This window comes from Diceros bicornis, chromosome 15 (assembly GCF_020826845.1).
Source record: "Diceros bicornis minor isolate mBicDic1 chromosome 15, mDicBic1.mat.cur, whole genome shotgun sequence".
Taxonomy (NCBI): Eukaryota; Metazoa; Chordata; class Mammalia; order Perissodactyla; family Rhinocerotidae; genus Diceros; species Diceros bicornis.
Genome location: NC_080754.1, coordinates 16,587,471 through 16,602,912, shown reverse-complemented (window position 1 = coordinate 16,602,912; position 15,442 = coordinate 16,587,471). Strand labels below are relative to the sequence as shown.

General features: G+C 40.9%; 1 protein-coding gene across 1 annotated transcript in view; it reads left to right on the top strand.

The window, feature by feature from the left end:
• The window catches only part of ZBTB20 (zinc finger and BTB domain containing 20), a 535,929-nt gene that overhangs the window by 492,472 nt on the left and 28,015 nt on the right, over positions 1–15,442 (top strand). The window contains exons 9-10 of the mRNA XM_058555832.1: positions 1,270–1,433; positions 1,804–1,991. Of these exons, the coding sequence (XP_058411815.1) occupies positions 1,423–1,433; positions 1,804–1,991 (199 nt within the window). The 5' untranslated portion in view covers positions 1,270–1,422. The remainder of the gene's footprint in view (positions 1–1,269; positions 1,434–1,803; positions 1,992–15,442) is intronic.

Genomic DNA, 15,442 nt, shown 5'->3' with positions numbered 1-15,442 from the left:
GAAGGAAGCAGGATTGTCAGGACTTAACAAACTGGCTTTAAGGCAGAGGAAGGTGCATGACCTTGAGGCTTCCAACCTGATGACAAACCTGGTGACAGACAACAGTGATAGAAGAAGGGACCTTAGAGGAGGCGTTGGTTTTTGTGGAAAAAGGAGTTGGGCTTTGGGGACTTTGATCTTGGATACTTTCTTAAACTGAAAAACAGAAACCAGCTCCTTGGAGGTCCATGCAGACGCTCAAAATTTGGGGGTTAGTTCCATAGTCGCCGATTCAACAGTTGGTAAAGCATTGCAGTTTGTTGCTTCTCTTATATTGGCTTCCTCCCTACTGAAAACTATGTCTGAAAGCTTCCCCTCTATTTTCATCTTTCGATGCCATCTCTGCCTCCTGCCCTCTGAAAAAGCAGATTTGATTTCACAACCTGTTGGACCAGAAGCACAGCATGCTAATCATAACACCATATTCTGCGAGGGCAGATTTAACTACCCAGTACAACAAATTTCAACACAAAATACTCTGTATAACAAGTCCATTGCCATGCTTGTAGAAGCAAGGAAAACACAGAGACAAATCTACTTCCAACAACTTCTGTACCACACATAATCTACCAAAAAATAAAATAAAATACTTTCTCTGGTCACCATGCACATAGTGATAGAAAAAGGCACAGAGCCAAGGAAATTGGGGAGAATGTTCAGGGTTTGACTAATAATCCAGTTTGTCTGGGTCCTCGGATATATGCAGTGTAAGCTAAGTATTTGTTCCTTTATTACCTGTTGCCTTGTCCTGGGGTTGTCCTGGGGTCAATAGCTGAGCTCCTTGACTCCCTATTCCTGACCCCAAATAACAATTAGCAACCATTACTTTCTAATTCCTTTTACCCATCTCTTCCTCACATCCCAAACACACAATCAGACTCCTATACTCCAGGATCATGCGCTAAATCAAAAAACAAAGGGAATCTTAAGCTTTGGATGAGTAAAGAGTTGGAATAGAGGCTCACTCTGTGACACCTTCCCTCTACCTCTACCAGCAACTAAGCTCTTCTTTTCACTTTTCATTTGCTACTTTAACAAAAATCTCCATCACTACCCCCTCTCATCTGGACAACCTGCAAATTTAGATTGTGATTTGAAATTATGTGTTGATCCAAAATAAAATCTAATAACAGCAAGAAAGTTGAATGTTCCATGATGTGTTCCATGAATAGAGACTTAAAGCTGGAAGGAACCTTTAAGGCCTTCTAATCCAAGCCCTTTATTTTACAGATGAGGAAACTGAAGCCCAGAGAGGTGAAGTGAGGTGCCCAAGGCCACACAGCAAGTTAGAGGCACAGCTAGTACCATAGCTCAAGTCTCCTGACTCCCAGTCCAGTGCTCCTCCCATTACTCCACGGGTCCTGTCTCTAAGCTTCCTGACAAATGCTAGAACGGTAAACCTCCACTAGTATTTTTCCAGACCATGTTAAAACTCTTAAGGGGGAGAAAAAAAGGATGCTTTCTTGGATAATGTCAGCCATACGTAGCTCAAGCTGTCTAAGTTCTGGGACAGGGTCTTTTTATGCAGCCAACAGAGTCCAAATGTGGTGCTGTTTGCTTGGCCCATATGCTTTCATGTGTTCCCAGTTAGGCCATTACTGGAGGGAAAAAACAAGAATCAGCTTGTTTTAAAACAAGGGACATACTGGACTCCCTCCCATCCCCCCTCAGAAAAAAAAATCAAGTTATCTTTAACAGATTCTAAAAATGCCTTTTCCCAAATATGCAGTCAGTTCCTTCAAAGGGCCCTTTGTTTATTTTCAGGAAGAAACCCAAGACAGCTGAAAACCAGAAGGCATCTGAGGAGAATGAGATTACTCAGCCGGGTGGATCCAGCGCCAAGCCGGGCCTTCCCTGCCTGAACTTTGAAGCTGTTTTGTCTCCAGACCCAGCCCTCATCCACCCAACACATTCACTGACAAACTCTCACGCTCACACCGGGTCATCTGATTGTGAGTACACCAGTAAGGTGACGGTGTCTTCGCCGCACTTGCAGCATGCTTCTCCCCTGGGTTCTGGCTTTTTTGCGTTCAGAGCAAACTGTTTCCATTTGGTCTTATAAAGTAGCCGGAAGTAACTTGCCACCATTTTGACTCAGCCAACATCTATAGTTTCAAAACTAGAACGTGTTTTACAACCAGGTGACCAGTCATTTGGCCTCAAAAGGCTGATTAATTACATGAACCACATTCTCTTTCATAACGTTAACTCAAAAGAAGTTGTGTTGCTGCTTTCTAATTATTCTTTTGTCCCCGTGATCTGAATAACGGTACCTCTACGAGGACTAAATTGAACCACCAAATATGGACCGCAAAAGACCAGTTAGACACCAGGAAACATCCATTTTAAAATTACGTAACACAAGTCAGCTTTGCATTCGTTATTGGAGTCTCATGGAACTTGGCTGAATTTCTGTCTTTCCAGTTTTTAATTTATTTTGAAATGGTTAAATGATAGCATAAAATTTACAGAAGAAAAGAGAATGGCTTCCAAGAATTCAGAAGCCACCCAGACTTCACGTAGCCAATAAGAATTCAGGTTAAAAATATTTTTTAATTAAAAAAACTGCCTACAGGCTAAATTTGGAAATGGGCAGCTTAATGAGATTGTCGCTATTGAAATCACTCCATTGCTGTTTATTTTTGCTGTCTTCTCACTAATCTGGGAGTCACTTCTTCAAATTCTATTTTAAGAAAGTTGATAAATCACGTTTAGGAGATTTTTTTTCTGTTTCTGAAATGTAACCCAGTACTTCAGAGAGAAAAAAAAACATGTATGTTGACAAAGGGAAAGAATGGAATAACTTTGGGGTCCAATTCAAGAGAATATTCCTTTTAGTCTTCAGATACCCAACAACTATTCTGAACTAATATCCATAAAGGATGTCTGGTAACAGGCAAAGTTGGCATGTTCTTCTTTAGAATGAGTAAGATAAGACCAAGAAAGTTTTATTTTCAAAAAGGACTCCATTTTTCCTGTCCACAAAGACAAAAATTATTAATTAGGAAATGAGATTCTAAATGTCCTACTGTTATTATTCTGACAAAACAAACGTCGAACTCTGCAAAGAGGGCAAGGGGTGAATGAGTCTGGGAGATTCCATTCTCTGCTTGCTTCATCATAATCATCTCTAGATAAAGGGACAAGACCTAGGGGTTGGGGTTGGGGTGAAGGAAGCTTGTTCTACTCGTGTCTGGGCTGAGACCGCACTCCAGCTGTCGCTAGAAAATGAAAAGAGAAGTAACGAGATCCAACTCTCTACAGCCCATGTGATTAGTACAAAGTTGCTGCTTCCATAGGGAAACCTGGAGGTCAGAAGCGAGGACTGTGTTTTGTGGACCATCGTAAGAGTAACATCCTTGGCCCTTCTTGCCTGGCAGTCTCCAGCCTAATAGTAATTACAGGAAGAATTGGAAAATAGCATGGCACAGTGCCCATAGACATGTGCACACTGTCCCTACCTACCAAGAAGGTAGCCTGTTCCTGCAGAGAAAGGCCTGGAGCTCCTGCACACAGACCTTCATCGTCTGGCTTTCTGCCACACCTTATGGGGAAGATTACATAGAATGGCCTTAGCCCAGAAATCCCCTGTTGCAGCCAAATGAATGTTTTTCTGAATAGAAAAAGCACTGGGCTTCATTTATTGTACGTTACCATAAGCATCCTCTGACCAGGCCTTGGGGTTAGCGTGGAATACATACAAGGGCTGTAGAAGCCTGGTGCCACCACACAGCTCCTTGGTGACCCCGAGGAAGCCTGTGGATCTGAGCTCAATGTCTGAATGCAGTTGGAAGGAGAACAAATAGGGAGGAGAAACCTAATCTCCAGCTGTTTAGAAAGTCATTTTGATTTTGCCATTAAGATGCGTTAAGTCTTCTCTGCTCCAACCTGTTGTGTAAATTGATTATACTGTTCTCCAAATATATTTGGATTGTAGTTTGTCCTGATTTGAGCCTACACTTAGAAGAAAATTGTTTTTAGGAAAGATTCACAGAAATCTGTCCATTTGGAGATTGCTTGAGAGAAGACAGGAAAGAGGTTTATTTTAAGCTGTTAAAATTTTTGGATGCTCTTCTTGCATTCAAGAGGATTTTTTTTTTTTTTTTTTTACTTTCAAATGTCATTCTTACCATAGATTAATTTAAAAGCCTAATTTCTTTAAGGTAAAATATTCAGTTCCTATTTAGAACTAGCAGATTTGGGGCATTTAAAAATAGTGCCCTTGACTTGCTAGTGTCTTTAACTTCAAAAACATTCCACCAGTGTGTGGTGTTCCAAGCTTTCACAAGTGCCTGAATTTTTATAGCACCTTTTTATTTGTCATGTGTTTAGCAAAAGTATTCTTAGTCATGCCTTAATGCCCATTTCCTGTCTGTCATTAGAATTCTTCCCAATTTACAGATGAGAAAATTGACACCCAGATAGAGAAATGACTTGCTCGGTGGTTAAATCATTCAGACACTGAGGGGTGTTTATGGATTTGCTCTCACTGTGAGCAGCTGAATTCCGTTCCAAGCCCAGAGATGTCATTCTTGGCTCTAAATAGGCATCTTGAAAACGTGCAACCCCTCATATAGGTGACCAGGTTATAAAACACAATGGGAAAGCATCCCCACAAAAGAAGAATCAGCTCTGCCTAGGAACTGGGGAAGGCGGGTAAGCCACCGTGCTCTTACATCTGAAGGGCACAGACCACGTTTTAGAGCACAGAGGACAAGTCTGACCCCGTAAATTCTCAGTTGGCTATCTAACCTGCTGAGACACTTCAAATTTGGTGAAAGATCCCAGTCATAGTCAAAACCAGAAAGAATATGGTTGAGAAATGCCTTCCTTTGTGAGATGTTGAGGTTAAGATAGCTACTGAAATGCGTGCTGCTCTTCGCTAACAATTTCCTTTTAGCAATGTTTCCCCATTACCTCCCAGCTTGTCACCTCTTCACCATTTCTAAAGCTAATGGTGAACAAACTCAGATGCTGATAATGGGAGGCATTAAGATGAGTTGCGGAATGCAAAGGGTGCAAAACCCCTACGTATTTGACACAACAGTTCCCTGCGGAACAGGCTGAGGATGAGCTGAGCTGAGATCTCCCTTCAAACGCTGACACAGGACTAAACCAAGTCGGGAGAGCAGACAAGGCTCTCCCTATGAGACCCTTCTTGACGACAATCAAGCTGCAGCACAGCACAGTCACATAACATATGATAGATGCGACCGCAACTTTTACTTGCATCTTTCTCCCATTTTGTTTTCTCCCAAAAAAGGCTCCCCTTGAAGAGAGAAGGGATTCTCCCCCCCCCCCCTTTGACATCCTCCTTACTTATGGCTGTGGATCTACCTGTTCTTTTGTTGGAAGCTGACTTGCGTGGTTACTTACCTTCCCATGTTTTGCTCTGGCCTCATCTGCCTGTCTCATTTTTTGTGTCCTTGCCAAAACGCACTTACGCATTAACAGTTTTTATTTATTTTTAATTTAACCTTTACACATTACCAAACTGTTGTGTGGGTGGGTCTAACTTGAGCTTCGTAGGTAGCATGACTCTGCTGGGGCTCAACACTGTCGAGGAGGCGGAGGGGGGGGGGGGGGGGCTCTTCCTTCTCTCTGTCTTGCCATCCGCCTTCATCGGCCTTCCCCCTCCCAACCCTTTGCTTTCCCCATCCAAGTCCCCAAGATTAAAAATTTGAGTATGCTTGGTTCAGTTTGAACTTCGAAGCAATTTTTTAGAGAACAAAACAAAGAGGATTTTTTTTACGGCAAACTCCATTAATGCCACATTAAGACTGACATTTTAATTACCCCAAAGTCAGGAAATGCAAAGTTCAGGTTCCCACAGCAACAGAAACTGTCCCCTTGAGTGCCCGTATCACAGCCGAGTCTTTCATTCCTTGATTGCACAACACCCGGCGTGGGGACATTGTTTTCCATTCACGTATGTGGAAAGGAGCACAGCTTTTATACTTTGTTTTTTTCCTGTAATTACAGTTGAGGATATGGGTCTTTAGCCTCCCTCCCCAAAACATCTATATGTGTTATCCTGGAACGGAAGACGATGAGAACTCTACATGTACACACGGACAGAATTAAAGTTGCTGTGGGAACATTAACTCTGATTTCCGGACTTCCGTGCCAGTCATATTTAAACCATAATGTTGTAATTTTTGGCATGTAATAAATGTGCATTTCATGTACACAGACAGAAAGAAGCATAAAATGTATTTTAAAGAGCAATTAATTACTAACTTTGTGATTAAAAAACATTTGGTGCATGTTCCTTCCCATTTAGCATCAGCTGCTGGTCTTAGCCAGGCCTAATAGATGACATACTGTGTCTCATCCTGTATCTCAGATGTACTTACTGTATGTTCCTGTTCTTCTAGATAATTAATTCCCTTAGTAAAGCTGCAGGGGGAAAACAAAATGGAAGGAATATGCAAGCATGTAAATAGGGTAAAGGATATTTTGAAGGAAATGATTCATTTCTGCAAATAAACCTCTTAGTCCCTGACAAAGGGCCAGAAATCTGCTAAGTGGGTGTAGACAAAGGTTTCTGGCCACCCTAGAGCATCTGGTCCAGGCCATAAGAACAACTTGAAAGCAGATTTCCCCCTGAATTCTGAGCACGCCTGACATGGGAGGGATTTTACTATATAATAACTTTTCAAGCTTACGGCTTAAAAAGTTATTTGACTCTCTAACAACTTTTCAGTTTATGTTCAAACTGGAACAGAAAAATTGTAGGGAGGCAGCTAAGATGTGGGTTTTGCCAACAAACCCCCAATTTGAGGAGTAGTGGGTTTTTTCTTCCTTTAGCTTTGAATCTTGTTGACCTATTTGTATTAGAGAAGGAAGTGTTTCAAAATAACTGAACAAGTTTGTGAGTAAAAGGAATGGGTAGCAATACTCTAAGGTACAGTGTTTTAAAAGGCAAATGCTTGAGTGTTTATTTGAAACTGGGTGAGATCAAATTTTACTGAAAGGATGTGCAGCTTAAACTCGCAGGTCAAGCTTTAAGTTTTAAACTTTAAGGGGAACACGCTCATGAAGAAGTTGAACCTCTGTTCTTGCTTTTCTTCATGATCTCTCCTGTCATGTATTCCTTTTCGTTCGGTGTGGTGGCGTATGGTATTTAAACTTTAAGAAAGATGCTTCGGTTTTCCAGGGCTCTGATTTGCTTTCACTTGGGCTGTCTGTATGTGTGAATGTATGTCTGTATGAGTGAAGATTGCTCAAGCAAGTCTGAAGGTCTCTTTGGCAAATTTGACTGCGTGTTCAGAAAGTTTCCAATCAGAAAGCTGATTCAGTGTAAAACCTTCCAAAAACTTCCTGAGGCACCTGTTCACATGAAAAGATTGAATTTCTGCTGGAGGTGCTCAGAAGGCAGTGTTTATAACTGAAGATCTCTGTTTGGAGTGCCAAAAAATGAAAAACATTTTGGCCCCAAAAAAACCTCCGTAAATGTTCAAAATGTATAATCAAACAAAAGCTTCATTTGGATTCAAATGCATGTATCTCAGCAGATGTGTCTGAACTCACTGGAATCCCACAGGAGCAGCTGAACTGGATTTTGGTATGTCTTGATAACTGAAAGAGTTATTCTTAGACTTTGGAAGGACAAAAATGGTCCATCTGTGAAGAACCGTAATAGAGACATGGCGAAAAACAACATCCTCTGAAAGAGTTTATTTATGGAATTTAGGACAAGTTGAACAATCCTGAAAACATTTTGGGGTCACACTAATTTGCAGAAGAAATATAGCCAAAATGGGGTGGAATAAGCAACCGCAGATAGTTATTATCCTATGGCTTACCATTCATTTTCTAATAGATTCCATATCAGTTAAACAGTAAATAGAGCATCTTTGGTACAACTAAGCGCTCTCATTGTCCCCAAAGTGTCCTACATTCTCTTTATTCTACTTCCTATAAAGAATTCTATATTTACATTTTCATTGCTAACACTTTAAACTATTTTCTGCTCTTTCATTAACCAAGTAAACCTCTTACCTATTAAGTGTGGATTCATTTCTTTAAAGATAGTATTTCCCTTTTTTAAAAGTCACCTTTCTGCATCTGAGTTAATTGATACGCGATCTCTTTGGAATTATTTTTATTGCCTTTGATGCCCTCTTATTTAGAGGTTTTAGTGTTTAATCCAGCACTTAGACATTGGAAGGCCAGTTAATTTTTTTTTGTTTGCTCTAATTTCCCAGAGTTTCCACTTTGTATATCTGGGGACACATTTATTTTTAAAAGTCATATTTCTTAGAGTTTCATGTCATAATCTACCTCTTTTTATAAACTTGTCCCTTTTTTAATAAAACTTGCCCTCTCCCTACAATGCTAATTTAATTGAATGTCTTCCATGGTCACTTGATGCAGTAATTTCTGGTAGTTGCTCTTATCTCATTCATTCATGCATTCATTCATTTAGTCATTCCTCGAATGTAATGGAACCCACACTTCTGCCAAGTCCTCAGCTAGGACTAGGGATAAAGATACAAACAAGATGCCGACCCTCACTTTAGGAACTCACAGTGTTCCCAAACACTTTCTTAAACCTGTAACCCTGTAAACGGGGACATGAAAATGCAGTATCATGAGGAAAAATGCAGTAAAATGCTGGATCATGAGGAGTAAATGCATGTAAAGTAGAAGAGGGAGGGAATGGCATTCTAGGCAGAAGGAACAGAAGCAAATCCACAGAGGCACAAAAAGAGCATGGTGTTCTCAGAAAACAGAGCATTTCAGTCATGATACTCAGGCCTTCTTATGCCTCATTTTAATCACAGAACAGTTTGTATTTGGGTAACATTGCCTGTCATTAAAATTCAGCCGGACTGAACTGTATGTCCCTTTTAGAGACATTTGCTTTCCAAATAAATAATAAAGCAAGACACCCACTTATTTCCTGATGGGCAAAGGTACCCTTATTTCCATGCTATCAGGAGAGGAAGGAAAGTACCATGAGAGACCTGGTGATAATTTATTGATGAACAGATTTCAAAATAACTTTTCTCATTGAGAAAGGTTCCTTCTTGGAGCCACAGAGTCACCTATAAGTGTCATACTGGACCTCTGTCATTGACTCGTAGTCTCCCCAGATTCTAGCAATCTGTCCTCTTAAGAAATCCTCCCAGGTCCCTTGGCAAATCTGGTCTCATGGCGCATTGCCTCGAGTTATGCCATGCCATACTGCTCTCTGAAATATTGTGTGAATGTGCTTATGATTGTCCACATATAATTATTAAGACCAACTGCTGCTTTTCAAGGCTCTATTCTTCATCTTGCCATCTCATATCTTGCTGGAGTACATCTTTAATTCTTATCTGCAGCTGCTAGTGACAGTTTCATATGTGTTTCCTCTGCTCGTGGCAAATTTCATTATGTGAAATTAGTGTTCCTCCATATCTGTCAGGGCTTCTCACATCCTGACTTAAAAAAAAAACATGTACAACTGCCCTCAGAGATTCATGAAGATTCTAAGAATTCCTTGCTTTAAGGAAATTTCAAGTCAGATCCTTCCACCAATCACCTCACACCGGGTACCACAGACAAACCCCTTATTACCTCATCAGCTGAATAAGCACTTTCTCCTTTCTTTTTTGCTTTTCTTCTGCTTCTACATCCTTTGTTCTCTCTAAGGATTATGTGCCAGGTAGAACTTTTTATCAGCACTGAAAGAGATTAACAGTTACCTAGTCTAAACCCACTGTTATACAGATGAGGAAAGTGAGGCGCAGAGAGGGTGAGTATTGTACCAGAAGGTGCCCAGCAATAGCGAGTGGAAGGGCCAAAAATAGAACCCTGTTCCTCCTCCCACCATACTACGCTGCCTCTTACTGAGTCTGCTTCTAAGAGAACTTATGTTTTCTGAACAAACAAACTATTCATCCATCAATTTACTGAATGCTTTCAGTGTGGAGGACCAAGCTAGGTATTGTGCAGGATGCAGTTTTATAGACTGGAGCCCTGTGCTCAGAGACTTGGAGTCTCATAGAGAAGATAAGATACATTCACAAACAGCCGCCCTGCAGGGTGCTTAAACATATGCCCCGTATACCTGTATGCACCAGAGCGTTGATTCACTCATTAGGCAAGCACGTGTAGAGTATGTCTTATGTGCCTGGCACTGTGCTGGGTTCCGTAGGAGTGCAAAAGTGGAAACAAACAGACCCTACCACCAAGAATCTTACAACTTAGTACATGTCCTCAAATCACCATTATCTTAGATAGAAGTTAGAAAGTTCATAAAATACATTATAATCCAGTCAATCGTCATATCCAGTTCACTTTATCAGAGAAGGTTCCATTTGAGCTCTCTTGAAAGATGAATAGAATTTTATTGGAGGTGAGGCATTAGGGTAAGGCGTAAGGAGTTTGCATTCTGGTGCAGAGCTGTGGAAGGGTTTTAAGTAGGGGTTGCCATGATCAGGACTTTGCTGTGGGAAGATCTAACTTAACATCAAGGGTGTGGAGCGTGCATGGATGTGGGAGGGGGTAACTGGAGGGAAGAGAGAGCCTAGGAAGCTTTGTCAGTAGTTCAGACGATGGGTAACCTGAAGGGGGTTGGTGGTGGGGGGAATAGGGAGGAGCCAGGTTCAACGGACTTTGTGGATGAGAGTGGACAGCTCTGGGAACTGACTATTAGGTAAGAGAGAGGAAATTATCAAAGATAACGCCAAGATATCAAAAAGAGAAGATGAAGAGGAAGTGTTTCGAGGAATAGAATACAGTTCAGTTTTATACAACGCTGAGTTTGAGATACCAGAGGTAGACCCAGTGGAGACAACTAACACTGAGTTACAAATAGGGTGCTGGAGTACAGCAGAAGATTTGAAATTAGGGCTGGGAAACAAGAGGCCAAACTTTAAACCATGAATGTAGAAGTAAATTCAACAATGACTTTGTTGAGAGAAAAAAGGAAAATAGAACCTTGGGGAATATTTACAATGAGTGATAAAAAAAAAGAGAATGAAGTACTGTCAAAGGAGGAAAAGAAAAGAGGGTCTGAGATACAGGAGGGAAACCAGGGTAGTGCAGAGAGGCCATCAGGGAGGGGCGGGGTCAGCAGTGTTGCGTGCTATGGGGGCCAAGGATTGCTGGCTTCCTGGAGGCAGTCAGGAGAGCAGAGTCATGCATCACAAAAACACCCTCAAAAGGGGTCAGGAGCAAAGAGAGGATGAACGGGAAAGCAACAATTACGATCTACTTTTTAAAGAAGTTTAATCCTTTAAAAAAAAATAATGAACAGGTAACGCAAAAGCAGGTTAGTGAATATTTTTATGATACAGGGGTCTCAAGCTCATTTATAGACTGAAGAATAAAAACCAGTGTTAAAAGAGACTCTGCAATTAAATAGGCAGGGTGAGAGAGAATTAGATCTCCCATTTTACAGGGCAACTGGAATGATAAATATATGTAAAAGAAATTTAAAGTCACTACTCAAACCCAAGGAGTCAGTAATTCTATTGTGTTAGTTCTTTCTCTACTTCTTCCCAACATTGCTTTCTCTTCCTTTAAGCTAATAAGAACTAATGTTTTGAAAGAACTGTTACATGTCTTCTTCAGATGCCTTCACAAATATTCACTCACCCTCAGTCATCTCTGAGAGATAGGCAGAGGACAGGTATCACATAGTTTGAGCATTTACATTTTAAAAAAATTTTTAAAACAAGTTATCTCAAAGCATAATCCTTTTAAAATGCCACATTCTGTGAACTTCTTTCATGATAGGTCCAATTCGGGTAGCTCTGTAGTTACTAATAACTAACCTATGTGTTGTTCTCATGTACTCCTTCATTGTACATCCTCAAAGTCATTGTTTGTGGGGCTTTTAAAATTCATTTACTTAGATGGTATTGCTCTCTTTGATGGTTAAAGACACCCCTAAGGCCACCGTCACCTGGACGCACAATTCTGCAGTTACTTCTACTTCAGGATGGTGCTCTGGAACCAACTGAATCAAATGTTACTTTACTCTGCTATTAAATAACCTGTAAATCTAAAGAAGAAAATTATTTTATCACTACTAGAAGTTATATAAACAATCACATGGAAGAATTTTGAACGTGAGTCTTTATAATTTCACAAGGAAGAATGAATTCATAGTTGACGTCAACATGGACCTTGAGGAGATTTTCCTCTCCTCTCCCACCCCAAAAAAGAATTTCCTTCCACTCATTTATTCTCAGTGGTTTTGGCTAGGTTCATGTTATCAGTTTTATATCAAGATCTCATACAGTATTAAACCAGGGCATACGTAATTTTTAAGAAAGCTTGGTGTGGCACGTAGACAACCACATGAAGAATTTCAAGAATTAACAAATTAACTTTGTCATTCAGATTTTTGCTGTAATCATTTCCTTTCCCATATAATTACTTATTGTCTCTTTGTATCATATCTCAACTGTGTACTTGGATATAAGGGGGATAATGGAAGAAAGGTGTACATAAATTTGAGCTACAGAGCATAATTCCATGTCTCATGGAAAATATGCATGCAAATTCTGAACTTCAGCCATTCGAAATTAACCCCAGGAGAAAGGATGGAGGGAAATACTTTCTTCAGGGAAATACCATAGGTCTCTCCAGGCAGACCGGGGTGTTGTTTTCCAATTTTCAGAAAACCCCCAGAAATCTAGCCAATTCCGTTTTATTCCTGACCTAAACATCCCAGAGGGGTGACTGGATCCCAGGCTCCTGAAGCAGCCCTGTAATCCTGGGTTAAATGCTGAGAGGCGTGCCAAGCAGACTTGATGTCCTTGGGCAGTGACACAGGCAGAGAGTAACCCCGTCCCTCCAGAGGAGGAATTCTTGACCTGGAGGCCTTAAACTCCACTGGTGCCGTGACTGGGCCTCCCTCTCAGAGTCCATGAACTTCCTAAGATGTGCACACACGTATGCATGCCTGTGGGTGTGCTGTTCTGGGACACGAGTGTGTAACTTTCATTTAATTGGAGTTGGAACTGAAAGGATGACAGAACCCCTTCCCCAGGGCATATCCCAGTCAGAGCCTGCATCCTCATACCTGGCCCCCAGAGGAAACTCAGAAGCAGGAAGGAGAAGTCCCATGCAAACATCCAAGGCAGACTGACTCCTGTAGCTCTTTCAGCTCCCATCAATATGGCCGCAGGTCAGAGGCAGGTGTGATAACAGACATCCAAAGCTATTTCTTGAACATGTTGATAATGGACTAAGATTTGGACCATGTGTTGCCCAGCAAATGTTTTCTCAGCCCCATGGTCTAGTTATTTGCCCTTTCCAACGTTAACTTCAGCCTATGAATGCATTTTACGTGCCTTTACTTAGGCTCCCTATGTTCCCATTTCCTCATCTACACAATAAGAGTGAAAATAGTATCTATGTCATTGGGTTATTATAAGCATTCGATGGAATGCTTTATGTGCAGTCCCTAAAACAGCACCAGACAGACCACCAGCACTCCGTGAATGTGAGCATTAGCTATAGTTTAAGCATTTTAAATTATTAAGTAAATGTGTCTTAAAATTGATGCAGCATAAATGCAGGTTGTAGCAGGTTCTTCCCCCTGAGAATGACTGAGACAGAAGCCCTGGCTCTGTAGGAGGAGAGCGTATGGGGAACAGTTACCCTGCTCCCAACAGAAGGCCAGTGCCCTCCTGTCCGTTCTGGAATTCAGGCCTGGGTAGACAGGGAAGCCTCTCCATTATCTTTTGGCCTTCTTTTATTACCCCATTTGTTTTTTTTTGTTTTTTTTGTTTTTTCTAAAATTGGAAGAGAATAATATTTATTAAGCATCCACTCTGTGTCAAATACATTATATCATTCTCACAAAACACCCCACTTTACAGATTAGGAAACTGTGGCTCAGAGAAGTGAAAACACCTTTCAGAATGTTCTCTTCTTGGTATAGGGAAGGTTTTGAGTATTATTGACATTATATTGTAGTATTAACCTATTAAGTTCCTTCTTGTCCTCCAGTGCAGTCTAATCAATGAGAGACTTCCAAATTATAGACAATGGACTTGTGGGCTATCTTACCTCAGACTTCATTGTAGAACATGTGCATGCCCCTACTGTGCAGCCTTAGATGTCCACTCACTGTGGCCACCTTCCAGCCCTAATGCCCAAAGAGACCAAAACATCAGGCCTTAGAATGGGCAACCTGCTGGGCTGCCACACCAGAGAACCCCTTCCAAAGAGAGGTACTTACAGCGAAAGAAATGCATCTTTTATCTTTTTGAAAGACAGTCTGCCTGATGGCTTCAGAGTATTTTGAAATAATTCAAAATAGAGGTAAAGTTAGGAGAGTAAACGTGTTTCACTGCAGAGGAGGATTGCTCTTAACCACCAAGCTCTCTTACCTTCTTCCATTCTGAAGCAGTTTACAGTAGTTGGGGGAAAAGAATGTAATCTTAAGAAACTCAGTAAGACTTGCTGGCTCATTCTGCTAGAGAGCCTTCCTGTCCCGCGGTGCCCATGCGGGTTTTGGTCACACATGGAGAGGACTTCGGACATTTGCTTCTCAACTCCAGAGCACTTTTGCTGCTGAGTATAGAATTCCAGAGACACACGAGTACGGAACTTGAGCTACAAGTCTCTTAGTAATATTTGCAGATCAAATGCTAACCTTGATTGTGTGCAAGTCTGTATAAATCCCAAGTCAGAGCTTGAAAATAATAACTTACTGAGTCATGAGTTCTGCATCTCATATGCAGTATTCCTTAAATCACATGTTGATGGCTAATCAGCAGAATCCAAAGACACAAATTAGATGGTACAATATTTACAGAGAAAATACATGTGTAGTTTGAAGTAATAATCCTCAGGTCCCACCAAAAAAAAAAAAAAAAAGGTAGCAGTTGCAATCTGAACTCGCAACATTGTAGCCAAGAAAGGAATGAATATAACAATAGAAAGAGAGGGCTTTAAAAGCCAGAATTTCTTGGTAAAAGGAGATTTCAAGAAATATGTTTGAGAAAGATTCAGAAGAAATACTAGGTAAGATGAATTATTTCTGTTCCTCAAATAACATTCTAGCAGTTAAATTATTAAATGCTTATTTTGGCCAGGTAGAAGAATTCCTGAGGGCAGAAATCCTCTCTATTTTGTTCATTGCTGGATCCTCAGCACCTAGCACAGCGCTTAGCCGTAGTAGGTACTCAGCAAATATTTGCTGAATGAATGGATGTGGTGGGGAGAATGAGCAAAAGTATGCCTATAGTGCATTTGTGAGCATTTCACCCATCTGTAAAAATAGAGGTACTGATGTCTTACCTGGTATTTTTCATTTGGCAGACGTTCAAAACAAAGAGCATCCCAGATACCCTCTGGTTTGTATGCTGGGAAAACAGAATCACTTTCTGTTGAATGTAGGCTGCTACATATTTTGATTCTAGTAGCAATATGGCAGGGTTAAGGTCAA